Source organism: Nematostella vectensis, chromosome 6 (genome assembly GCF_932526225.1).
Source record: "Nematostella vectensis chromosome 6, jaNemVect1.1, whole genome shotgun sequence".
NCBI lineage: Eukaryota > Metazoa > Cnidaria > Anthozoa > Actiniaria > Edwardsiidae > Nematostella > Nematostella vectensis.
In genome coordinates this window covers 7,431,418-7,458,969 of record NC_064039.1, presented here as the reverse complement: position 1 = coordinate 7,458,969, position 27,552 = coordinate 7,431,418, and the positions used below count along the sequence as shown (strand labels likewise).

Below are 27,552 nucleotides of genomic sequence, written 5' to 3'. Positions count from 1 at the left end.
AGTAGCGCCTTCCAATCTTGTTCCCGAAGGAATAATATTTGATTTAGTTATGCCTAGTTCAGAAACCATTATTTTTGTCTTTAAGATACAGACTGAAGTAAGGAAAACAGTGCGCTCCGCAAGAACAACTTCTCTCCGTTCGTCCGTTCTCCATTTTGTTTTTAAACGGCCCCACGGCTTCCTGGGATAGACACAGGGGAACCATAAAGCCTTTCTAAAATACATTTGTTTTAAATTTGCGCGTTTAATGTTTTCCAACCTCAGCAAGACTGCCGCACTTCCATTATCATTGGACGTATCAAATCAGAGATGCCCCTTGCACGTTTAAATACCGCTAATACTACTTTTATTTGGAATTTTAGTCAACCTGATTAAAAACTTCTAGTGTAACAACAAAAGGGAAGCCCCTGTGCTGGCCGGAATCTCGTTTTTATTTGTGATACCGCTGTTATTCCTCGCGGGCCTAGCAAAATGTGAGCCCAGAGAAACCGCTGGCTAATGTCCCTTATTTCTGGGAATGATTTAACAAAAAAGCATAATTCCCGGTTTGTTCCACTGATTGGACAAGTCACATTTATTATTGGTCAAACTAATAAGAATAAAAGTAACGCGAGTTCATCTATCCCTTAAAACTGTAGATGCTTATAAAACAAGCCTTGTGGATGAGTTAGAGTGATTTTCATTAACCCGTGAACACACTTTAGCGTATTACACTTTATTGTGTTCTGATTCTATTGTTCTCTTTTGTGTTTTACTGACTATTACCCTTTGAATATCACACTTTTCACGGGTTAATGAAAACCACTCTATAGCTTATTTACAATTAAATTTACTCGGCGTATTTGAGGTTTACAAAGTTAGTGAATCGGTCCGTACTGCCAGAGGCTTGATAGGCGCCACCCAGGGGCGTAGCCAGGGGGTGGCCAAGGGGGCCCGGGCCCCCCCCTTCTAGCAGCCAAAAATACAGTACATGTATGAGACATTATCTAAAACACAGGGGACAAGGCCTTTTGGGCCCCCTCTCCTGTTAAAAATCCTGGCTACGCCGCTGGGCGCCACCGATCTTGACCTCAGGTCTTCACCTCAGGTTGAAAGGCGAACTTGGCGTTTTATACCAACTATTCATAACCAATATGCTGCGATAAAATAATATCCACAGTATATTTTCAGCTCCAAAAAATAGCTGTTTTTAGTCCCAAGCTCTTGGCCATCTTCTTAAGCTCGTGATAATGATGATTAGTCACATTTCTGCATTGTTGTAGATTCAAATACTTCAGCTTAGGACAGTGCCTTACAGCCACAATTGCAAGATCTTTACAAATATCTGGACATGATGAAATATCCAACTTCTCAAGATTGCTGAAAAGGCCCTCCTCAAAATAACATTCCAGGTCAGACGAAACGAAGCACTCACATCCACACAGATTCAGCTCCTTGATGCTGCTGCTGCCATCAGCAGTACTAAACACTGTATCAAGAAGGTCACTGTAGAGTTCTTCTGATGCAGATAACTCACATTTATGGAGATCAAGCACTTTCAGATTGTAACAGGCCTCAAGTAAGTACAATTCTATGTCACTCTCATAAACAAAAGTACACTCTGGTAAGCGAAGCTCAACCAAATTGCAACATGATTCAAAGGCATTTGCTGAAATATTACCAGTGTTGCATAATTGTAGAGATTCCAATTGTACCCCACGATGTTCTAAAAATGGTCTGATATCAGATCTATGGTCAAGGTCAGAGCACACTCCTAAATAAAGATGTTTAAGCATTTCTAGACTAGCAATGCTTTTCAACCAGTTCCCTTGAACTTGCTGACAATCGTTCAAATACAATGCTTCCAAGAAAACGCAAAAAGTGCAGATGCTAACAATCCCTTGGTCTCCGATTAGTGTGTAAGAGAGGTCTAGGGATTTTAGATTGTACATGATCTGATCTGAAGGGTATCCTGACAATGAAAACGTGTTATCAATACATGTGCACTGTGCAGTAAGGCTCCTCAAGTCTCTCTTGCTATCCATGATGCGGTGAAGCCCTTTACTGCTCATACCTGTGAACGATATGTCAAGCTCTACAATCCTCTGACATTTGGGCTTTTCTTCAGAACCACAGATGGCCCTAATACCATTATCAGTAATATTGAGGCAATTAGCTAGTTTCAGCACTTGTATGTTGTGGCAGTGATCTCCTATGACTTGCAAGAGGTTGTCATTACAACTGTAAAAGCAGTTGGTCATATCCAGAGAGCACAGGTTGGACAACACAGGTATCAGTTCTCGTATGGCTTTGAAACTGATAAACTTTCTGTCCTTCAGTGAGAGCTGGATAAGTTTCTGAAAAACAATAATTTACAAGTGTGATTCAATAACCATTGGAACAGAGTGTATACACAGCAAAGAGTATAAAATAACATACTGTAATTTATTTACTAATCACATTTTAATAGGTATATTTTTTAATCAACAATTCTATCAATCAAACTTCTAGAGCAAAATAGATAATTATACTTGGACTTTCCATTTTATGGAGGTCTCACAAGTAGTACTTCCAGCTAACAATCAAAAAGGAATTTCTATTGGAGGAGTATACTTACAGTACTTTGCCATAAGTATGTAGCTTAAGCACTTTAGTCATTTGAAACCACCACCCCGAAGGTCCCGAGGAAGTGTGGGGTTAACATGGGGTTTAAAGCACCTTTGAACGGGAAATCTGCCCCGAGGGGGTGGGGGAAATGACAGTTTTTGACTTTAAGACTTGTCCCCACCCTGGGGTTTTGGGGACAAGTGAATAGCGTCACAATAATATACTTTGCAAAAGTCATGTCAGTTTCTGGTTTAAGACTCTTTCACTTCTGTAGCAAGCAATTCCATGTATCAGCGTGTGCCATGCTGCATGGCGAAATGTGTGAAAACTAATATGAATGATAACTAACACCAAATGAAAATTATTTAATTTTTCATATTTTAAGTAACCTTTATTTTTATAGGTAAAAATGTACTTGATGAAGTGTACTGCCTTTGAAAGAAAAAGGCTTATTTCAGATGACTTGTTGTCTAAAATTTCATGTAGTTGACTATAGTTTGCACCCCGAGGTGTAGGGGCATTTGACTGCAGTTGTGTCCCGAGGGGGTGGGGGGCTTTTCTCAGTTTTGTACAGGGTCAAAGTCTAATCCCCTACCCTGGCCTGGTATCATGGGGGTGGGGGTTTCAAATGACTAGTGCATAGCCATTGTTGTGAAAACTACAGAGCACAGACTTACTTTACATCTTCTTGCTATGGTCCTGACTGTGGTATCGTTGACAAAAGTGCACTTGCTGAGGTCCAGTCTGGTCAGACATGGCTGCAACAGCATCTCTAGGTAAGACAATGTGAGTCTCTTTTTTTTCATCAGCTTCATGATAATTTGGTGTATTAAATGGGTGCCTGAAAATGACAAAATCATCATAAAAATGGGCTTGTTTTCTTGAACCCCAAGTACAGGACATACAAGCATGCAGTCATATGGAGAAAGAGCTCCTGAATACACATTTTTTTACAAACTCTGGAGACAATGCAAAGATCAAATAATCAAAAGTGCAATCACAGCAAAAACATGCAAACAAGGTTTGTTTATATAAATAATAAATATTATAATTGCATCACTTTGCAAGGCAAATAAGTATTGTAGAGCAACTAGCTCAACAACCAGTGTTTATTTTTCACCATTTAGCATTTAACACAATATTCATGTTTCTTGTTTATAGATACCAAGATTTTAGGGGAAAAATTTTTTTTGTGTCTTTTGCGTAAGATAAAAACAATTTTATAAATTGAAAAAAACATTTTTGTGCCTTCGCTGTGTTTTGGAAACCTCTGTGTCTGTCTGGGGAATTCTTGGGCAGATAAAAGACAGTTCTGACTAGAAAAAGATGTTCACAGGACAGACATCACTTTGGGCTGATGTGTTTGCCATGTGAAGATGTGCATGTGACCTGTATTGACCAATGAGGGCGCATAAAAGCAAACTTTCTAAGGTTTTCTTTATTCATATATATCAAATCCATGGTTTATAGTGTACAGAGCGACATTTAGAAATCAAACCCTTGCTAGGAGCTATTGCATCAATTTCCCTAAAACAAAAAAGATCATTCGTGCGTATCTTCGGATCAGAATGACAATGAGTTCTTTCGTAATAACACTCACAATGGTATGTTTCTCTCAAATCTATGCAGTCTATGTACCCACCTCAGATATAGAGAATACACGATAATCGTATTGTGATTTGATCAAAACGAAAACCAAGAACCACGTCAAATACATGCGCCGTTCTATAAGATTTAGAGTACCTTACTTTATACGCAGGAATAGGAACTTACCTAATCCATCGAAAGGACCGATAATGTAAAGAAACCGATGCAAATCATCGCGATCTTCGCAAAGTTTGTCGAAATCCGCTACAATACGGTCAACACATAAGTTCTCTAGAGACTGCGCCATGGCGGTTTGAAATTAGGGAGGTTTAACAGCTTTTGGTAGCTGCTAACTGTAAACAAGCTTATATTACTCGCTCGGTATGTACGTTGTCATTAATGTGGTGCAATCACAACGATTTGGGATACCTGTGTTTCATGATAAATATCTCTACAACAATAAAAAAGATACATAAATGACAACCGTCAAATTATAAAATAAATAACCATACTTCTGTACTATCTTTTGTCAAATAAAGCAATCGTTGGTCCTCTTATATTCAACAATTGTAAAAATCCTGAGTGGCGGTAAAATGGGTAGCCTGTGGTTACCCCGCGATTTTACTCAGCGGTGTTTCGCATCAAGTAGGTTTTGGCGCGATTTCGAAGAGACCTGTTCGACCTTTGTTTAAGTCTAAATGGATGGATTTTTCAATCTTACAAAGTCGTAAACAATGGATCGGGATGACGATGATGCTGATACATCTGAAAGAAAATCCTTTAAACGTCGGCATAGCTCTACTACCTCCCAGGAAAATAACCTCAAAGCTTTCAAAGGAATCAGTCACAATGGCCCTACAAAGACTACATCAACAAAATCTAATAACAAACCATTAAAGCTCGATAAGTCCAAAAGAGGGAAAACAAGAACTCCTAAGAAATCATCCCTCGCCGGTAGTTCAAGCTCAATAAAGAATTTCATAAATGGAGGATCGAAAACGAGTAGAACTTTTAATGGAAGCTCTCTAGAACTAAAACACTGTCCAAAATGCCAGGTTCCTCAGGCAGGGCTGGTTACTCAGTCTATTGTTGATCATGTGATGCAATGTTTAGAGGAGGAGTCAGCATCAGGTAACTGAATCAGAATGCATTGTGGGTATATGAACAGTATGTGCTTCATGGCTGAATTCCACAAAGACGATGAATCCATATTACAAAAACATAAAAACAACTGCTTAGGGTTAGTGTTTGTGTTTAAGGTTGTTTTTTATATGGGGTGGTCGTCTATATGGCATCCAGCCATGAAGCACATACCAAATACATCTTCCTTACCATTATTATGCCCCTTTGATTTTTCAAGTATTTTTAGATGCTATCCTACTTTGTATCTGTTTTCTTTTGTAGATAATAGCCCCCACCTTTACTGTACTGTACATGTGCACACAAGCTAAAAATTTATTCTACCTTGAATTCAATGTCATCATGTTGACCTTTTATTACCTATAATTATATTATTATAAGTTATTATTGTCTTTCTTATACAACAGATGCCTGCCAAGAGGGTTTGGATTGCAAAGCTACAAATTTGTTGCATTTCAAACAGTATAATCATAGCCTCTTGGCAGTGAGGCGCAGTAAATCTCCACAAAAGAAAACTCTAGAAAAGAAAGCCAGTACTACCTTGCAAACGTCACAGTTGTCTACTCTCACTGGTGATGATAATGGTGATAATGATGATATAGATGATGATTATGATAAAGGTGATGAAGATGATAATGGTGATGATAATGTTAATGCTGATATTGCTGATCAACGACAGCTCAGAGCTGATTCAGTTACTTTGACTAAGTTAAAATTCAAGAAAACAGATAAAGTTGAATGTGTTCCAAAATCAGTAACTCATCAATCTTCTAGTAACATAAATATTTTAGCAACAAGTCAGGGCTCATCAGATATAGATGCCTGGTTTGCTGAAGATGATGAGCAGTTTGAAGAGATATTAGGCGCACTTGAACCTACTTGCAATACCTTGTCGCAGGGCACAAACAGTGCCTGTCAGAAAAGAGATTCCGAGTTTGCTTTGCATTTGAACTCGCAAAGAATACATACTTTTCGAAGCTCTGAACAGCCAAAGTCTATGAAACAGCAAGACATAGGTGTTTTCTTTGGTTTGAAACCAAAGACTCTAACCACTGATGCTAAAAAACAGCTTACTGGTCCAAACAAGTTAGGCTCTCAGGCTAAACAAGGAAATAACAGCAACACTGCAGACTTTACTCTTAATGAGCGACAAGCCAGCAGGACTGGGCCAAGATGTCCATTCTACAAAAAGATACCAGGTATGCACTTACCCCGGCACTTATAAAAAATTTTGACTCTCAGATGGGACGCTTATTCAGGGGAGGCACTTATTTCGCACAAAAGGGCAAAGAATATTTTTATTCATTTAATATCAATTTTATCGACAGTTTCTTTTCTATTTATCAATATTGCAACTTGGAGAACCTTTTTTCAATAAACTGTCATCCATTAAATATTTGTGTCTTCCTTGTCTTTGAGTTCCAGTGCTTTCTTAGAACCACCTGTATGACAGTCATTTTACTTAGTTACATAAAACCTGGAGAGGGGAGTGAGGCACTTATTCAAAGGAGGCGCTTATTAATAGTTTTGGTTCAAAGGGGGTGCTTATTCGGAGGAGACGCTTATTCGAAGGAGGCGCTTATTCGAGTAAATATGGTGGTTATATTCACTGTGAAAGCTAATGTACATAGCTAATGGCAATACCACTCTGGGGTGGTCATGGGCCACTTATGTACTTACTTTAATGAACAAATTGTAATAATGATTAAATGGAGGAAAATTTGTTCAACAAAAGGCAAGTCTAAAACAAAATTGCAAGATTTGAATTTCCAACAATCCAATTTTTATAATCTTGGGACTAGAAATCCCTCTTAAACCTTTGGGTAAAAACACTATGAAATAGTGTCCAATCTATTTACTGAAGCTGTGGAGTGGAGTGTTTATGGATTAAAGAATAACTGGTAAAAAAGTTCAAATAATAAACTGAAAAAAGTCTGTATCAGAGACAGGTAGATGACCCTTTGTTTTTTTTGTTTGTTTGTTTTTAGATACACCCTTTGTGGTGGATGCTTTTCGTTATGGTTCTATTCCAGGGATAAAGATTTATTTTCTGAGCCACTTTCATTACGATCACTATGGTGGGCTGAAAAAGGGATTTTCACACCCCATCTATTGTAGCAAGGTACAAATTGTCCTTTTGTCATTTTGTTTTTCATTTCTTTACAATGATATTTATCATATATATATATATATGGATTAAAATATAATATATATATACTGAAAGATGGGCAACTGCACTATGCGAAAGATTGCAAGAATCTGATTGGCTTACAATAATTTGACTGGGGGAACAGAAAATCCCATAATCCAAAAACAAATTAATGTTTTGAAAGTGCAGCGTTGCTATACATCGAAATCGGTCATAGGAGGCCTCTTGGCAGATTCTCCTCTTGCAACATCCAGTGTCGAAAGGGTGTGGTCCTATTCAAAATTACTTCAAACCAAATCATTGGGTGACCTTGTTCTGCCAACGATGAAGCTGTAGTCGAGCAATTCAAAAGTGTATTCATGGTAGAAGCACCAGCAACCTTCTATCTTTGCCTGCCTTAGCATTTACTGTAGCAGTATGCCAGATATTCACTTCTCACTGTTTCCGGCATTGTAAAACAATTTGAAACTATTAGGTCGGACAAGGCATGTGGTTATTCCAACAGTCCTCATCAGCTTAGAAGAATGCTAACATATCAACAAAACAAAGGAGCCTGTGCTGATCCGAGAAACAGACCTGTGTCCGTCCCTTTTACTTGTGCCAATCTTGTTCTTGCTCTTTATCAACAAAGACTGTGCCTCTAATCACATCCTTGGGCATCAAGGTGTTTGCTGGCGATTGTGTGCTATTCCCCAGTATTAATACATCTCCAACAGATGCTTTAGCTTTGCAACAAGATTTCGAGTCTCTTTAACAGTAGACCGCCAGATGGAAAGTACAGTATCATTCTCCTCAAGGAAGTTTATTGTTATGACTGTTTCTCTGAAGAGAATCACCACAACTACTGCTATTCCTTAGATATTAATTAACCATTACACTAATAATTAACTCTTCAACTCCATAACATGATACAATAAGAGCCAGGTAGTGCTAAGCCCCGTATAGTATAATCGAACACGAATCGAACAATCAAACACACACACACAACGATTTTTTTTTACGGTATTATACAGGCAGTAAAATTGTAGAAAAGGCAAAATTGGCTTCAAGTCGGCATCATGTATTATATCAGTAAAAGCGACCGGAAATCCACTGCACTGGGTGTGTATGTCACTTACACCCTAAACTGGTCTTACCAGTGCGAGGTGAAGAAGAAAGCAAATCGTGTCTTAGGCTTCTTGCAGCAGGAACTGTTACCCTGCTGCAGTGAAGTCAAAGAGCAAGCCTATGTTAGCCTACTGCAACCTCTACTGTAGTATAGAACAATTGCCTTGTCTCCTAGCACAAAAATGGACATCAACACCATCAAGTCCAGGCAACTGTGTGACGCCCAGTTTGTCTGCGAGGACTATGAAAGAATGAGCTTGGTAATAGTGATGCTTGAGGGGTCGTCCACACTGACACAGATTCAAAAGTATCCAGATTCGTTTCGCCGAAAACGCATCACTTGATTCGCGTCCACACTATCGTTTTCGCATTGTGTTTGCCTGGATCCAGCCATCCACACTAACATGGATTCAAACGCTTGAAAACGCTATGCACATGCTCTAAGCAGCACGCGCCTGCGATATGATTCCATTGTTTTCATTTTGATACGGATTCAACCGTCCCCACACTACGGACCAAAGTATACGGATTTATTTTAATTCACTTTCGACTGCGTTTTCAAAAGGTTTTCAAAAGGTTTCGCTGGATCCAGCGCGCGTGTTATTGTGGAAGGAAGGCCTAAACGAATCCGTGTTAGTGTGGACTGTGTGGGCTGGCCACTCCAAAGACCAGAAGTGACACATGGAATTGTGCATGACACAGGGATTTAAGAGTTGTTTAATAAGATCAACCATAGTATTGCACACATCAACTTCCCCAACAAGGTAACAAGAGTCTACACAAACACAAGGGGACATGATAGCAAATTTAGTTATGCGTATATCAGCGCTCCCTTTTTCTCAGAAGCGTTCTATGGAACACTCCTGCAGTCAATGCTGACATACTAGCAGCGTTTGGAAATTAAGTGCTAAACTCCCAATTGCCAGATATAACTGTAGCTCTGCTACAAGGCAATTGTCTTAATTAAAGGATCAAAGGCACTAGCATTGATGAAGAGCCATCAACCTTGAGACGTCGGAATAATCTAATCTATTTTAGCACCTAGCTATCTCTCAAGTTTTCTAGAACCTTCAAAGTTTTTTAAATAGCCTATCCTGAAAGTGTACTAACAGTGTTTATCCACTTTTTTTATCTTTGATACTACAGGTAACTGCAAATCTTGTGGAATCGAAGATTAAGGTTTCCCAAAGATATATCAAAGCTCTCCCCATGGACACTCCAGTAATCGTGGATAAAGTTCAAGTCACTTTGTTGGATGCCAACCAGTAGGTTAAACAAAATATTTATCCATACCATACAGACGTACCCTCTACTACATGAAGCTTAGGATGATTAAGTCCAACCTACTCTAAATAATAACATTATACTAACACCTACTCTAAATAATAACATTATACTAACACCTACTCTAAATAATAACATTATACTAACACCTACTCTAAATAATAACATTATACTAACACCTACTCTAAATAATAACATTATACTAACACCTACTCTAAATAATAAAATTATACTAACACCTACTCTAAATAATAACATTATACTAACACCTACTCTAAATAATAACATTATACTAACACCTACTCTAAATAATAACATTATACTAACACCTACACTAAATAAAAACATTACACTAACACTTAGTAACATATGATTGTAAGTAAAATATTGCTTACACATATTGCCGAAGTATTGGGCACATCCCCTTTGTTATTCACTAGTGTTTCATTGATCAATGTTAATTACTAGTATTAATTGAAAGTAATTATAAGGTAGTAAATGGCTATGCCTAGGAGGGTTTCATGACTTGGGAAGATGGCTGTAAAAGCTTTCTGTACCAGAAATAAGCATTATTTTTCTTCTTTTTGTTTTTCAAAGTGATTTATGCATTATTGCTCATTGCTGATGATCAACAATTTGTTTTCATGATGTTTTGAAACTAAAACCTTTTTTTGCTAGTTGTCCAGGAGCAGTGCTGCTTCTATTTGAGCTTCCAAATGGGAAAACAATCTTGCACACAGGTTTGTCGCTTGTTATGAAACATCTAAACTGCAAATTGTCACAACTGTAAGGCATTTACTACAAGACGATATTATTTTGGTGAACTTTTTTTTCAAAACTGGGGTTGCATCATTGTATATACCACTGAAGGCAGAGCTCATCCTGCCCCAGTTTTCACTCGCTACCCCTCCCTATAATCACCCCATGATCATCATCACCAACCACACAAGTGATGTATCCAGGATAATTGAGGGGGGGGGGATAATTTTTTTTTCTTATACCCAGAAATTGCCAATGATTGCATGCCTTAGTTCTCATTTGTTCGATAGAATGATCTGGCAAGAAAAATTTATGAAAATCAAGAGTCTCACCCCCTTTATTTGCTTCTTCCTTTTAGAGGAACACAATTCTTGATAAGTGGTTTACAATTCTCTGCTAACAGTTCTCTGTATGATACCATCTGTGTAATATATTTTTGTCCGTCACCTACATAGGCGATTTTCGTGCATCCCGGGAAATGGAAAGTTACCCTGCACTGGCAAACAAGACCATTGACACACTCTACCTGGACACAACGTAATTCAATACTTTGCTGTTATTATTTTGTCATGGTGTTATAATATTATGTTTGTGTGTATTAGCCAGACAGTCTTTTTCAGTTGTAAGTTCTATCTCATGTGTTATTGGGGAGTCACTTGTTTTACCTATAAGGGCTACATGATGTCTGCAGCAGTTTATCACTTGAACTCATCTTGTTGCAATACCCTCTGAATGTGTATATAAACTGTCAATGAAGCTTAGAGTTCCAGTTCTCAAGTAAAAGACTGTTTCTTATTGCAGGTATTGTGATCCCCAGTACACATTTCCAAAGCAGGAAGAGACCATCAATTTTGCTGTAACCAAAGCTGCCCAGGCTGTCTCAGAAAACCCCAAGACTTTGATAGTGTGCGGTACATACACTATTGGCAAGGAGAAAGTATTTCTGGGTATAAACACTTTAAAATGCTAAAGAGTACACTCTAAAGCAAGTACAGTCAAGGAACGATTTGATTTTGAGAAGCTAGTCATCTTTCTTCCAGCTTGGGGTAGTGCTGAATTCATAGATCCGACGCGCGCACGAATATCCAATCAGAAAGCAGCAAATAGAAGCCAGCGAAGTGCAACCCAAATGTCCCACTAAAGTCCCACAAATTGTACAACATGTGGGATGAGGTTTGTGAATCCTGCTCGGGTTTATCTAAAATATAGATGTTTATAGGGGTTTTCCTGCGACTTGGGAAATAAAACACGGTCACCTAACATGATGGAAACTTGATTTGCTGTCCAAGCTGGGTGAAAATCTTGTAGAGAAGCATAGAAATAGATAGTTACAAGTTTGGTTGTTGAATGGAAACGGCACGAATCCAGCTCGAAATACGAAAACTTGGAAATGATAAGATAAAGCGGTGCTCTTTTCGGTAGGTACTATGTGTTTATGTGCTTTCTAAGCTATTTTTGTCAACTTGCAGTGATTTAAGTGCGGGGAAAAGTAGAAGGGAATGCCGAATTCGCTGTTTACGCCTGACTTTTAACTACAAGTTTTATCGGCAAACGTAAGATTTATAGCAAAAATACAAACGACAGTCTCATTCCGATATGAAATTGAAGTAACCTAGGTTAATATCAAACACAAGTTCAATGGTAGGACTTACACTGTTCTTGTATGTTGTTTGTTTGCATTTTTATTATTTTCTTCGTAGAAATTGTACGTGATTTTCTGCAATTTGAGTCCCAACGTGACACTAAACACAAAGAAAACAAGACTAGCACTTTCTACGCTGACCGAAAAATGCTTATTTGCTTGTCCAAATTCGCAAAAAATATTTCAAACCAATCTTTTTTGGCGTCGATTGCCGACTTTTTGTGGGACATTTGTGGGACCACGTGGCTGTTATTGTATCATATCTTTCCTGATTGGCTATCCGTGCGCGCGTGATTGAATTAGGCGCAGACACACAAACACAAGACATACACAGATGCTTCATTCAAGCGCTTAATGATTTACATTTAATGAAGAACTCCTCAAGTCAAAATTTTTGTATTTTTGTAGGATGGTGGGAAACCTTAGAAAGACTGGGAATCAAACCCAGGGCCCAGTTGTACAAGACATTGGCACTTGGGAGTGGTGCAATTCAAACTGCACCCCCCCCCCCCCCCTAGGTTCCCAAGCCTTTGTTTGTTCAGTTGGCAGCAGTGGCGGATCCTAAGGGGGTCTAGTGCCCAGCCCTGTCAGGACAGAAATGTTAGAAGAACTGTATTGAATCTGAATTGCATAATTCACATAACCACAGGTTTTGAGGGGATACATAGTACTTTACTATCCCTCCCATACATGTATATTTTTACATGGCTATCTTTACTTATTTAATTAGAAACACTTCTTTCTGTAGCAATAGCAAAGGAGCTGGGCTGCAAAGTGACAGTTCAAAGTGACAAAAAGCGAATACTGGATAGTCTTGAGTCTGATTTCATCCAGTCAGTGATCACTACCGACAAATCTGAGGGCAGAATCCATGTGCTTCCTATGGGAAAACTCAACCATCAGGTACTGTTAGTGCTGTCACACAACTATCGGAAAACTCAACCATCAGGTACTGTTAGTGCTGTCACACAACTAAGGGAAAACTCAACCATCAGGTACTGTTAGTGCTGTAACACAACTAAGGGAAAACTCAACCATCAGGTACTGTTAGTGCTGTCACACAACTACAGGGAAAACTCAACCATCAGGTACTGTTAGTGCTGTCACACAACTATCGGAAAACTCAACCATCAGGTACTGTTAGTGCTGTCACACAACTAAGGGAAAACTCAACCATCAGGTACTGTTAGTGCTGTCACACAACTAAGGGAAAACTCGACCATCAGGTACTGTTAGTGCTGTCACACAACTACAGGGAAAACTCGACCATCAGGTACTGTTAGTGCTGTCACACAACTAAGGGAAAACTCAACCATCAGGTACTGTTAGTGCTGTCACACAACTAAGGGAAAACTCAACCATCAGGTACTGTTAGTGCTGTCACACAACTAAGGGAAAACTCAACCATCAGGTACTGTTAGTGCTGTCACACAACTATCGGAAAACTCAACCATCAGGTACTTTTAGTGCTGTCACACAACTACAGGGAAAACTCAACCATCAGGTACTGTTAGCGCTGTAACACAACTAAGGGAAAACTCAACCTTTAGGTACTGTTAGTGCTGTCACACAACTATCGGAAAACTCGACCATCAGGTACTGTTAGTGCTGTCACACAACTAAGGGAAAACTCAACCATCACGTACTGTTAGTGCTGTCACACAACTATCGGAAAACTCAACCATCAGGTACTGTTAGTGCTGTCACACAACTATCGGAAAACTCGACCATCAGGTACTGTTAGTGCTGTCACACAACTAAGGGAAAACTCGACCATCAGGTACTGTTAGTGCTGTCACATTACTGTGCTAGTAGCTGGTAAAGGAATCAATATGAAAACAAATCAGTCCCTCCCCCCCCCCCCCTTTCACCATTCATATGTTTTGATTACTCCCCCTCTCTACTGACATTTAAAAATTAATATATGGGACCCTTAATTTGACCCCCCCTCCTTTTCAAGTGCTACTGAATCTACCTCTCAATTTCTGAGATTATACTGCAACTGGTGGGTACATTTTATTTCAGCACTTGTCATCCTACATGGACCAGTTCAAGGGGAAGTTTACAAGAGTAGTAGCATTCAAACCAACGGGATGGGAACACAAGTCTGGACCTCTTAGTGCAACCAGGCCTGTCACTAAAGGCCCTATATCGATTTATGGTATGTTACTTAACTAACCAGGCCTCAAAAGAGGGCCTGTATCCATTTATGGTATGTTACTTAACTAACCAGGCCTCAAAAGAGGGCCTATATCCATTTATGGTATGTTACTTAACTAACCAGTCCTCACAAGAGGGCCTATATCCATTTATGGTATGTTACTTAACTAACCAGGCCTCAAAAGAGGGCCTATATCCATTTATGGTATGTTACTTAACTAACCAGGCCTCAAAAGAGGGCCTATATCCATATATGGTAGCTTTGTCCCCGTGCTCCTATTGGCTGAGCGGCTTTTCGGTTAATGACGTCACTTCCGAATTGACGCTCGCCACGATGCCTGGCAAAACACTCGAGATCGGCAAATCGACGTGTCTATGGGCTTGTATTATATGGAGCGAGGTTGTATTGTCTATGGCTTATAAGGGACTGTTATCCGAGCGTTGTAACATGAAATCTGTCGTATACAGTGCGAATGAAACCATATCTCACTACTACTGAGATTATTTACTTCCACTGACCCTGGTTTTGGTAGATTCTCAAAGTGCAACAGAGTCACTCTGAACCCACACAAGTCTAATCTGCGAAGTTTCTTTTTATACCGCAACAGCTTAATTTATATTGTATAACAAGCCAACTAATAATAGTTTAGAGTATTTGGTTCTACCAATCTAGTAGTATTATTCGAATTCGAACAGTTCAAGTCGCCATTTTTCCGCCTCTTGGGAAGATAAGTCTATATGTTTTGTCAAGCGTTTTGGGACAGCTTATACAACATGCGTCACTTGGGAGCGCCCGCAAAGTACGCTGGATCCTCGAGCATGCTTATACACAACAGAGGGCTGTCATAAGACGCCTGGGAACGAGGCCACATATTTGATAACAACAGAGGTCCTATATCTACACCTATTTTAAATAAGGTTGCACTTGGAGAATCTGCGTATCGTAACCCGAAGTGCTTTATGGGTATGTAGTAAATAAGCGTAAATGAAATGCAAATCCAGGTTTCAAAAGCTGTAGAATTTGTTTATACATTCTTATGAACATTAACATAACATTCAGATACAAGGATTCAGCCGTTTTTGCTGCCCATGAACCACCGTGGGTTACAACACATAGATTGTTGATTCTCGAGTGCGACCTAATTTAAAATAGGTGTATAAACGGTTAGTACTCTCACGCACTCATGCCGGCCTCAACTGTGTCACACATCTAGCGGACTAGTCTTCACGGTTGGATCATTAACCACAAAAGCGCCTAGCTGCATATATTAGCCACTGCATAACTTAAGACTTAGACGGTATAGCGGTGGCTAATATATGCAACTAGGCGCTTCAGTGGTTTTTACCCATGCATGTTTTTACCCAGGCTTGTCGCGTAGTCGCAAAGCCGGTTGATGACAACCTTTTGTCAAAGGACTGTATGTATCTATTTATGGTAATCGGTATACGTAACCAGGCTTTTTCCAGGATAATAAAAGAAATAATGTGAAATAAAACAGCTTAAGTAATTTTCAAATATGTTTTGAAAAGCCCGATTTCTAGAACGACGTATGATCTCCTCTAAACATCTGAAAGTTTTTGGTAAGTTGTCTTTTATGACACAAGGGGGGAAGAGGTAAATATATAAGGAAGTAAATATATTAGGGCAAAGACGTTGTGGTCAAACTCTCTGTTTTTTTTTTTTTTTTTTTTTTTTACAGGTGTACCGTACAGTGAACACAGCAGCTACGAGGAAATGAAGCGCTTTGTCCAGTTCACCCGACCTACCAAGATCGTGCCCACAGTCAATGTACATTCGGTCAGCAGTCGCGAGAAAATGACAAAAATATTCAACTCCTGGCTCAAGAGAACCTGACGCGTCAGAAATCTCTAAGGCCTAAATTAGATTAGGTTAGATGTTCTTTTCTTGTGCTGTTGCGTTGTAACTGCACGAGAAAAAACGGCGCCAAAACTATAACTGATTTCCTGCCAACGTAACCGAAATACATTTTGTTTGACTTCGTTTCGGGAAGCACCGAGATTCTCGGGGAGCAAAACTAATGTTTGAGTAATTTATCTAAATGTATAACTATTTTAATACTGCTTGCTGTATTAAAAGGATAATTCGTAAGAATCAGTTTGGACCGAATCAATATATGACTCAAACGTATCCGAACAGTGTTACGTTACCTGTTGTGTGACATGACGTACGCGAAGTTGTTTGCTATGATTAGATTTCTCGGAACTGACTCTCCTGTAGATTGCAAAAGTTTTAGTTCGCGACTCGCAAGGCACGTATCACTGTTTTGATACAAGCTTTGGATCCAGTTTCCTCAGAGAAATGATTTAGAATAAAACTTGGAGAAGATCATGAACAAGCAGTAGTAATCAAGGTATCGGTAAGGTATGGTTTTGCTAGGAGTTAGACAGTAAGATACGGCCCCAAAAGGTACGATAACCCGCAAGGAGATTATGAAAAGCCGTTTGTAGCAAACTTCAATCCACTTATAACTTATTGATGTAGTCCAACCTTCTTTTTTACATATTCTTTAATCTATAATCATAGAGTTACAGTCAAACTATAAAAATTCATATTTAGTGCAATTGTTTGTGGAAATATTTCAATTGTATGCAATCATAGGAAACCGATTGGACTCATCGAACGAAATCGGACTAATTTTTATTGTTCACCAATTTGTTTTGATTTGGTTTGGTAATCGAAAATAATCAAATACGGTATCCAGTCACTTCGTCCACAACCAACTCGTCCACAAATTGAGTCAACTCGTCCAAAAAATAGAGTCAGAAAATTAGAAAATAGAAAATTAGAGATCCGCTAATCGAGCATACTTTACGAAGTCCTCATTAGCAACCTAGCGAAAAACAACTGACGAAGGTCTCTTCATTAAGAGTCCGAAACCGGTCTTGTAAACGCTATAACCGCCCGCCGATTTTTCATCAAACGATGACATCGGAAGGCACCTTAGACGAGATGAGCGAGCCCTCTCTCAGAAAAAGCCAGATTTAGCCTAAGTGCACTTTGAATTCTACGAGTTACAGTGGCGATTCTCGGCAGCCTCAAATCTTCCTGTTTGATTTTAAGAAATCTATTAAAAAAGGAGTGAGCTGTACTGCAGATATGTCCTAAATAACTCTAAGAAACTTTACATGCACAAAGAAAGCGCTTATGTCAGGTCGAGCAACGCTCCCATAGACGTGAAACATTAAAGAACGACAAATTCCACCACAAAGACATATAATATGTCACCTAAGGTTTTTGTCACCTCATAAACCACGTCTAGCGTATATCGTCCTCCGTAGATCCATTTCTGCGGCATATAACGCTCAAGCAAAAGTGTAATCTCAAAGACACTACGCACTTTATTTACTTCATCAGAAGTCTATAAAAGGGCGAAAGATTCATTGATTTAAAGATCTTTGATGTCCATAGCTTACTGAAACTTTTCAGTACACGCATTCTCTCCTCTTGCCGCCCTCTTAGTTATAAGAAGGGTTTGTGTCTAGGGAGATGGCCTAGGTCCGTTGAGAACAAATTCCTCACTTGCCACCTTCTAAGCCGAAATCCGCAACTTATTCTAGATACGGTTACGCGATTTCACAACATACGTAACGGCGGGTGTTGAATTCACTGACAGGCAAAATGCGTTTTGAGGCAAACATGGCATCTAATAAACGAATCTAAACATTTTGTCATGAGGTTCCACCCGGCTAAACAAAATCTTTTGAAGATTCTTATAAAAAACTGGCAACTTATCACGGATCTCAGCCTCATACGGCTAGAATCTTTAATGAACCTATAGTCTCTTATAGAAAGGAGAAACCGCTTATAGACTTTTAAGTCAGAGCCACAATCTCCCATAAAGGACTAGGTATCAAAGCAGATTTATTTACAATTGTGGCGGGTGTGGCTGTTGGCAATATTACACAACATTGTTGACGTTACCTGTTGTGTGACATGACGTACGCGAAGTTGTTTGCTATGATTAGATTTCTCGGAACTGACTCTCCTGTAGATTGCAAAAGTTTTAGTTCGCGACTCGCAAGGCACGTATCACTGTTTTGATACAAGCTTTGAATCCAGTTTCCTCAGAGAAATGGTTTAGAATAAAACTTGGAAAAGTTCATGAACAAGCAGGAGTAATCAAGGTATCGGTAAGGTATGGTTTTGCTAGGAGTTAGACAGTAAGATACGGCCCCAAAAGGTACGATAACCCGCAAGGAGATTATGAAAAGCCGTTTGTAGCAAACTTCAATCCACTTATAACTTATTGATGTAGTCCAACCTTCTTTTTTACATATTCTTTAATCTATAATCATAGAGTTACAGTCAAACTATAAAAATTCATATTTAGTGCAATTGTTTGTGGAAATATTTCAATTGTATGCAATCATAGGAAACCGATTGGACTCATCGAACGAAATCGGACTGATTTTTATTGTTCACCAATTTGTTTTGATTTGGTTTGGTAATCGAAAATAATCGAATACGGTATCCAGTCACTTCGTCCACATTCAACTCGTCCACAAATTGAGTCAACTCGTCCACAAAAATAGAGTCAATTCGTCCACACATAGTTTTCACAAAAATGTAGCCTCATAATATAAATAAGTGTTTCATAAAAAATTCTAACTGTAAAAAATAGAGTCTTTTTAACTTCATATGCACAGTTATTCGGAACACCAATTCGACATAAAACATTGTATTGAAACGAACCCCTACGTAATCGTTGTGTTCCCTGCTAGCAGGGAACGATTGACTCAAACGTATCCGAACATTGTTGACGTTACCTGTTGTGTGACATATGACGTACGCGAAGTTGTTTGCTATGATTAGATTTCTCGGAACTGACTCTCCTGTAGATTGCAAAAGTTTTAGTTCGCGACTCGCAAGGCACATATCACTGTTTTGATACAAGCTTTGAATCCAGTTTCCTCGGAGAAATGGTTTAGAATAAAACTTGGAAAAGATCATGAACAAGCAGGAGTAATCAAGGTATCGGAAAGGTATGGTTTTGCTAGGAGTTAGGCAGTGAATCGGATCGTGTAACACCAACTGTGGTATTATATATATTTAGGCACTGCTTACGCGGGGCCCCACAATTATTAATGTTTAAAAAGCAGTCGGTTAGGTATCCAAGAGCTGCTATAAAAATTTGTGAAACTTCCCCAAGTGTGCTATACTATCTATAAATACTCTCAATTCGAAACAAAAGCAGACTTGACTATTCAGACCATTGGACATTTTTTTTTAAGTTTCCATAGTAGATACAGTAGTATTTTTCAGTAGATTCAGTTCTTATCTTTATCTACAATAATATTCTCGCATCACCCAACCCGTGTTTACGAAATTGCTTGGATTTTCAAAATACCAAAACGGTAGTTTTGAGCAATCCTCTAGACTCCAAGCAGTCGCGCTGTGTCGAGCGTTTCACCACAGGCAGCCCAAGGCTACTGTCAGTAGTTTTATAAAGGAGTGTATGGGGAAAATCGATGTTGATGAAGAAATATAATTATAATTTATGTCTTCTTTTACAACGCGCGAAAAGTAAGATAGTGAACAACGGAAATATGTATGGAGGGAATGTTCCGACCAACCACTCGAGAGATATTTCGGTGTCTGAACAGCGGCGTAGCCAGGATTTTTAACAGGAGGGGGCCCAAAAGGCCATTTCGAGGCATATTCTCCTGTGTTTTAGTAATGTCTCATACATTTACTGTGTTTTTGGCTTCTATAAGGGGGGCCCGGGCCCCCTTGGCCACCCCCCTGGCTACGCCCCTGCTGAATTCTGGCGTCTGATTCGTCAGAAGACAATTAACACTCCACACATATTTTAGGTAGGTGTCCACGGTTTTACTAGTCTCCTGCGCAGTCGTCCTTCGACACTTCTACAGAAAGCCCGAGTAAAACGTTCGGTAATCGGACGTTTTCAATTGAAATAAAGCTGAACTTTAAAAGCACACTAGCATACACACATTGGCACCAGTCGGGCCAAGACGGGACGCTAGCACAGTCTATTACCCGTGCAGTTCGGCAACCATGGACAGCTGTTTCGTCCTTATTAGGACTCGCCAGCATGGCATAGCCGGTTTGCCTCAGTTAAACTTCATCGGCAAAAAAACTGCAGGGCGACTTCGACTCGAACGAAGTGCTTTAAACCACAGCTCAGATCCATGTGGGATCTAGAGCTGCGACCGGGCTAGCGTGATGCCAATTGTGCGGATCACGCATGCGACCTTTGCTAGTCTAAGACTCCGTCGGATAGCCAAACTATCCTTGCGAGTATGTATACATAAATGTGAACTTTAGAAGCACACTAGCATACACACATTGGCACCAGTCGAGCCAAGACGGGACGCTAGCACATGTCGATGAAGTTTAACTGAGGCAAACCGGCTATGCCATGCTGACGAGTCCTAATAAACATTTATGAAATAAAGCTGGTTGAGTCCAATTATGTTCCATTGCCGAATCAAAACAAATATAACGATCGGCGTCTGATTGAGGTTGATTATCGAAAATTCCGATGAGTCACGTTGGGAGAAAAATATGCAAACAATACGAATTCCTATCTAATGTTATTATCAACAAAGTGCGACCTTTATCATTTCTGTATCGAAACTCTAGAATTTGTTGTTTTCAGGAAAATGAAAAGACGGAGAGGTTCCCATGCTCCATCCGCATATGACGAGGAATCACGTGACAGATCAAGTGGTAGGACACGTCAGAGACGACATAGTGGAGTACAAGAAAGATCACGTGATAGAATAGCACGAAGTAGATCACCCCGCAGATCACGTGCTAGATCACCTAGTGGATCACGTGACTCAAAAGGGTTTTGGCAGGAGAGACCGAGCGATGACTCGATGAATAGGTTTTATCGAGGCTCACGTAGCTTGACACACTCAACAAGGTCACGTGATGGAAGAGAACGGAGTAGATCACCCCACAGATCACGTGTTAGATCACCTAGTGGATCACGTGACTCAAAAGGGTTTTGGCAGGTGGAGAGACCGAGCGATGACTCGATGAATAGGTTTTTTCGAGGCTCACGTAGCTTGACACACTCAACAAGGTCACGTGATGGAAGAGAACGGAGTAGGTCACCCCGTAGCTCACGTGTTCGATCACCTAATGGAACACGTGACTCTAGGTTTTGTCAGGAGGAGAGACCGAGGGATGACTTTAGGGATAGGTCTTATCGAGGCTCACGTAGCTTGACACAATCAAGAAGGTCACGTGATGGATCACATTACAGCAGCTCTGTTGGGAATAGTTTTCAAAAGAGCCGGATAAAGTCAGATAGATCGGACACAAGAAGAAAAGTAGTTCTAGGTTTCAACGCAGTATCAAATTTGCTGACCAAGGAGCCAGATGACGTTGTCGTCGACTTAACAACCGAGCGCTGCTTTCCAGCTGTTAAAGAGCTGCTTAGCTCTGAGGGCATGGAGACAAAAATGTTTTTTATTGTGCTGAAGATGCTGGCCCATTTGTGTAAGACAACCAGTGCACCTTCAGGTCTGACGGTAAAATTATTAAACTTCGTGCTCCAATCAAAGTTCATAAGTCATCACCTATCGTCCTACCTTAATGCTCAATGTGATGAGAACGAGATCAACGATAATGGCCTTGAAGCGCTACAGAATATTGCTGTACTCTTCTCTGAACTGCTTTCTCGCTTCCCTAGCTCGTATGCCAAACTTCCGATCCCAGCTCTAAAGGAATATACCGCCTCCTTGGATGACAAACAAAAATTGTCGAATAATCACAAGACTGTCACAGCTGTAGAAGAGTTAGTGGCATTCAAGAATAAGCAAGTTCAAAACCTGAAGAAGAATGCACAATCGAGTAAGCAACCTACTAATGGTAAGGGCGAACACAATTGCAAAATATTATTTACCTATAATTCAAACAACGTCAAAATAAATGGAAATAGTTAAATGGGAGTTCTACTATTGGGAAGATATCATGGTCATATGATTGCAATAGTTTGACGGCATAAACAAAATATTTGTCACGACCCTGGGGTTATGATATTTCTTTCTGATCACAGTAGCGGATCTAGGGAGAGGGTTTAACCCCCCTCCCCCTTTGGGCTGGCAGGAAGCCACATGCAACAAAAGAAATCACCCACTCACCCCTTTTCTTACTGAGCCAGCCCCCCCCCCTTTTAGCGAACAGATAGATCTGCCCCTGGATTAAACCTCAATTATCTCATCAGAAACCTACAGCGCTTATCGTCAAATGAGCGTAATTCCAAGCCAAGACGATTTCTGTACCACAAGCAGGCCTTTTCTAAGGAAAAACAAGACAGTGGGTGCGTATTCTGGGCCGGACGACTACTTGGATGCGCAGTTTCGTCTGATGCGTGAAGATTTTATTCGCCCTCTGCGTCAGGGGATTCAGGAGCTGTTGGGACAAGATGAGTCAACCAAACTAAATTCCACGCAGGTGGGTGGTTTTTCCTCAACGGCCCCTTGCAGATTTGGCAGCAAATGTTTCATGGGGAGGGTGCTCTGCCGAAAATAGAAAAGAGATTTGGCAGACTTCTATAACACAAGTCATGATTTTGGTTAACCGCCCCATGATTCATTAAGGCAGAGGCTGCCCCCCTGCCACTCCCATTAACTTTAGCAATTCTGCAATAATAAAACACGGCAAAGTCAGAGTAACGGCTAGAATAGTGCGATCGAGAAAATGCGATCTTACTTGGCATTGATTCCCACTAGTTCCAATGAAAGCGCAAAATTTTTTCATATTTCCAAAACAGACAAAATCAAACTGATGTTTACATTACATATATCAATTTTCTCGATAAACCGTGAATGTTTTTCACATTGGTGCTGGTGGAATGCCAGTTAAACACGGGTTCAGATTGGTCGAGAAAAGTTGAGTTGCATTTTCAAATGAAGCTTTTGAATTTCCCAACCTAATTTGAGTGTTTCGTCAGGGTGGTATCTTCATTCTTTTGCTATTACCGTTCTTTGGCAATATCCCTATCGAGAGAAGGATGACCCGAGATGGATGGGGTTTCGTTTGTTTTTAATGTTTAGGACATTCGCCTCTACCACAATGTTCGAGTCCTGGACCCTGTGTTTAGTTACCAAGGGATTTCCTACAAAGTGGAATTTGATATGTCGAGGCTGAAGAGAGTTAACTGGAAGAACTGTAAAAGGCTCATCTACGGGTCTCTTCTCTGCCTTTCTATGGACAACTTCAAATCATCCATGTTGGCGACGGTGGAAAAAAGAGATGTGCACGAGCTAGAGAAGGTAGGAAAACATTCGCATTTTTAGAGCTTTATTGCACCCATATTACCTAGTGATTACACGCTAGAAGTCAGAGAGAGTGATGCGCGTGAATTTTCAGGTATCTGTCACCATCTAGTATCTTGTATGACGCCACGCTGAAAATGAATCTCTTCAGGCGCGTACACAGCCAAAATGTGGGTAATTCCTTATTAAGGACTTTTCAAATATTATGTTTTTTCATATGATTTCTGTTTTCCATATGATATTTATGACTGCGCAACCCCCCTCCCCCCCCCCCCCTCTTCCCCTTAGCCAATCCTGCCTACGCGCCTGCTCTTTTATTATTTTCAATCAAGCGGATTACTATGAGAATCATAAAGATTCGCAGGATTCTTCAGGCTCCGACTGTTCAATAAATCGTGGCCCACGAAAACGAACTAGCCACTTCTTTTGGCAGTATCTTGTTCTTCAGCGTACTCATCAGCTGCCTCTAAAGAGTTACAGAACAAACACGTTATTCAGCGACACTGGTGACACTTAAACAAAGTCATAAAGAGTTAGGATTACTGTACCAGTGTATTTAAAATTCGGGGAAAAAAGGTTGTATTTTGTTAATTTCCTGTAGGGAATAGTGCACATACGCTTTAACCAAGCAGTTGGGGATATTTCGGCAAACGTCTACACAATGGTAGAGACAGTGGCATACTTTGAGTCGTATCGTCACGTGCTCCAAAGGCTGCAAGAGATCGATCCACAGTCCATGCCATTCCAGGTGAGATAAATATCCCTATGTTGAGTCCAGGGCTGCTAGAGACAACGTGTAATGTCTTGCTTAGTATTCTGATGGTGAGTCGAGTGCTTTTTCACCGAGAGGCAGCGCTTTTATATTGTGCTGCCTCTCGGCATCTTCTTTCGGTGTCTCAGCGTGTTCGGTCACGCATGTCAGTCGTATCTTCGGTTGTTTTGTCAGCATGATAGTCGTGTCTTCGGGTGAATCGGTCACGCATGTCGATGTTCTTAGTGTCTTCGCATGTTCGGTCACGCTTGTCAGTCGAGTGTTAGATGCAAGCGCCATAGCATTAAAAGCCAGGTACGTTTGACTTAACTTCAACATGTTTTCTTATTTAACAGAAGTACATTGTTTACTGCGAAAACGTAATTGAACCTCCTGCCTACCTACGGAGTAGTAAGGGGGCGAAGGCAGAAGAGGAGGAGGAAGAGGAGGAGGGTTTGATAAAAGATGAAAGTGAATGTGAAATCAAGAAAATCACTTACGACCTCACTCCTATTATGGAAGATGAAAGGTATATTTCCTCTTTATTTACAATCCATAAGTTCACGATTAAATTCTTATGGTTTCTCCTCTAGAGTAAGACGAAAACGGAAGTTTGACAATGCAGCAGGCACGAAAGGTAACAGATCCATCATTGTAATACTTGCTGCTTGCTTTTTAATGAGATAATTCTTGTTATAACTTTTTAGATGTTTTCGGGGAGTCAGTGGATATTCTTGATTTAAATTCCTGGCCAAGTGCCGAGGCTCTAAACCTGGACGAATCTCAACTTCGTGCTGTGCAAACTGCTTTGACGAAAGAGTTTTCGGTCATTCAGGGACCTCCTGGGACTGGCAAGACCTACATAGGCTTGAAGGTGGGCTTCCTTGAAAGGAGGTTTTGGTCGATTTAATCTCAAGAAGTCTTTTTTTTTTCAAGAAAAAAATGCATTCTTCCAATGATTATCTTCTTTATTATCTTTGTTATAACCATTATTAATACCATCAGTACCATATTTCTCGACATCCTGATCTCCGTCTCTGCGTAGTACCATTATTCCTTAAGTGCCATTGTCATAGCCACATATAATCGTTTTTAATTACAACCCGCCATCGTCATCAAAATCGTCACAATCGTTGTTATCGTCATCATCATTGTTGTTATCGTCATCATCATTATTGTTGTTATTGTCATCATCGTTATTGTTATTATCGTCATCATCATTATTGTTGGTATCGTCATCATTATCATTATTCATGTTATCTTCATTATTATCATCGTTGTTATCGTCATCATTGTTGTTGCTATCGTCATCGTCATAATTTTTATTGTTATCGTCCTCGTCATCATCATTGTTGTTGTCGTCATCGTCATCATTATCGTTGTTATCGTCATCATTATCATCGTTATCGTCGTCATTATTTGTGTTATCGTCAACGTGATATGATCAGTAACACCATCGTTATCAGCTCCCTTTTACCATTCTTGTCTCATGGCTTGCTATCACCAGGTAGCCAAGGTGCTTCTGCATAACAAGAGTAAGTGGGACAGCGGAAATGACGGCGATGATAATGTTCAAGGCGAACAACTACAAAACCTTCGCCAAATTAACCGACACCGACCAATCCTTGTGGTGTGCTACACTAACCACGCTCTGGACCAGTTTTTGGAGGGGATACACGAGTTTCGCCCCAACGGCATCGTCCGTGTTGGAGGACGAAGTGCAAGCGAGAAGTTGGAGAAGTGTATTTTGAAGAACCTTAGACGAGAAAACCCAGGTTCGTTACTTTATTTTCTTTAGAACCTTGCAGAAATTTATGTATGATACCATCAGCACCATTAATATAAATATTCTTACTTGGTCACTGTATTGCGGTCAACCATACAGAACACACCTAGTCCCGAAAAAAACTAATGTCTTCGATGTCTCGAAGAAGCATTGCCGCCATAATAGGAATCCCATATAGCACACCATTTTTCAGGCTAGATAGAACGAATATTTATCATACCTCATTAAAAGCTGGGCATATATATCGATCAACGTGTAAAAGCTAGGCATAGATATCGATCAGCGTGTAAAAGCTAGGCATAGATATCGATCAGCGTGTAAAAGCTGGGCATATATATCGATCAACGTGTAAAAGCTAGGCATAGATATCGATCAGCGTGTAAAAGCTAGGCATAGATATCGATCAGCGTGTAAAAGCTAGGCATAGATATCGATCAGCGTGTAAAAGCTAGGCATAGATATCGATCAACGTGTAAAAGCTGGGCATATATATCGATCAACGTGTAAAAGCTAGGCATAGATATCGATCAGCGTGTAAAAGCTAGGCATAGATATCGATCAGCGTGTAAAAGCTAGGCATAGATATCGATCAACGTGTGAAAGCTAGGCATAGATATCGATCAGCGTGTAAAAGCTAGGCATAGATATCGATCAGCGTGTAAAAGCTAGGCATAGATATCGATCAGCGTGTAAAAGCTAGGCATATATATCGATCAACGTGTAAAAGCTGGGCATATATATCGATCAACTTGTAAAAGCTAGGCATAGATATCGATCAGCGTGTAAAAGCTAGGCATAGATATCGATCAGCGTGTAAAAGCTAGGCATAGATATCGATCAACGTGTGAAAGCTAGGCATAGATATCGATCAACGTGTAAAAGCTAGGCATAGATATCGATCAGCGTGTAAAAGCTAGGCATATATATCGATCAGCGTGTAAAAGCTAGGCATAGATATCGATCAGCGTGTAAAAGCTAGGCATAGATATCGATCAGCGTGTAAAAGCTAGGCATAGATATCGATCAGCGTGTAAAAGCTAGGCATAGATATCGATCAACGTGTGAAAGCTAGGCATAGATATCGATCAACGTGTAAAAGCTAGGCATAGATATCGATCAACGTGTAAAAGCTAGGCATATATATCGATCAGCGTGTAAAAGCTAGGCATATATATCGATCAGCGTGTAAAAGCTAGGCATATATATCGATCAGCGTGTAAAAGCTAGGCATATATATCGATCAGCGTGTAAAAGCTAGGCATATATATCGATCAGCGTGTTTACAGTGAATCCTATGTATGATTCCATATTGATGATCTGTTTGCCGA

At 40.0% G+C, this 27,552-nt stretch overlaps 3 protein-coding genes and 1 long non-coding RNA gene across 20 annotated transcripts in view; 2 read left to right on the top strand and 2 right to left on the bottom strand.

Moving 5' to 3' along the window:
* Positions 1 to 329: 329 nt before the first annotated feature.
* On the bottom strand, positions 330 to 4,579 carry LOC5515000 (F-box/LRR-repeat protein 2). The gene is made up of 3 exons (XM_032384745.2): positions 4,360 to 4,579; positions 3,264 to 3,427; positions 330 to 2,336 (listed from the first exon to the last, which is right to left on the bottom strand). The coding sequence occupies exons 1-3, from the start codon at positions 4,478 to 4,480 to the stop codon at positions 1,167 to 1,169; spliced, it is 1,455 nt and encodes a 484-aa protein (XP_032240636.2). The 5' UTR covers positions 4,481 to 4,579; the 3' UTR covers positions 330 to 1,166.
* On the top strand, positions 4,575 to 16,527 carry LOC5515001 (DNA cross-link repair 1A protein). Its single transcript, XM_001635102.3, has 10 exons — positions 4,575 to 5,304; positions 5,721 to 6,512; positions 7,302 to 7,435; positions 9,716 to 9,834; positions 10,532 to 10,593; positions 11,068 to 11,149; positions 11,414 to 11,559; positions 13,003 to 13,157; positions 14,280 to 14,415; positions 16,115 to 16,527. Exons 1-10 carry the CDS (start codon positions 4,908 to 4,910, stop codon positions 16,267 to 16,269), a joined length of 2,178 nt encoding a protein of 725 aa, XP_001635152.3. The 5' UTR covers positions 4,575 to 4,907; the 3' UTR covers positions 16,270 to 16,527.
* On the bottom strand, positions 16,112 to 18,478 carry LOC125568108. The gene is made up of 2 exons (XR_007312102.1): positions 18,358 to 18,478; positions 16,112 to 16,583 (listed from the first exon to the last, which is right to left on the bottom strand). It is a non-coding gene; the product is annotated as an uncharacterized LOC125568108 (long non-coding RNA).
* LOC116619695 (NFX1-type zinc finger-containing protein 1-like) overlaps positions 16,648 to 27,552 on the top strand; it is a 28,423-nt gene continuing 17,518 nt past the window's right edge. Inside the window, exons 1-10 of one of the 17 annotated variants that reach the window (XM_048729610.1) lie at positions 19,275 to 19,418; positions 21,056 to 21,416; positions 21,576 to 22,278; positions 22,634 to 22,863; positions 23,466 to 23,684; positions 24,289 to 24,435; positions 24,795 to 24,967; positions 25,032 to 25,075; positions 25,146 to 25,312; positions 25,946 to 26,213. In XM_048729610.1, coding sequence (XP_048585567.1) covers positions 21,060 to 21,416; positions 21,576 to 22,278; positions 22,634 to 22,863; positions 23,466 to 23,684; positions 24,289 to 24,435; positions 24,795 to 24,967; positions 25,032 to 25,075; positions 25,146 to 25,312; positions 25,946 to 26,213 — 2,308 coding nt within the window. In that variant the 5' untranslated portion in view covers positions 19,275 to 19,418; positions 21,056 to 21,059. Of the gene's footprint in view, positions 16,798 to 18,425; positions 18,572 to 19,274; positions 19,419 to 21,039; positions 22,279 to 22,633; positions 22,864 to 23,465; positions 23,685 to 24,288; positions 24,436 to 24,794; positions 24,968 to 25,031; positions 25,076 to 25,145; positions 25,313 to 25,945; positions 26,214 to 27,552 lie in introns of those variants that run through there. The other 16 variants (XM_048729602.1, XM_048729599.1, XM_048729608.1 and 13 more) reach the window with 16 other exon arrangements.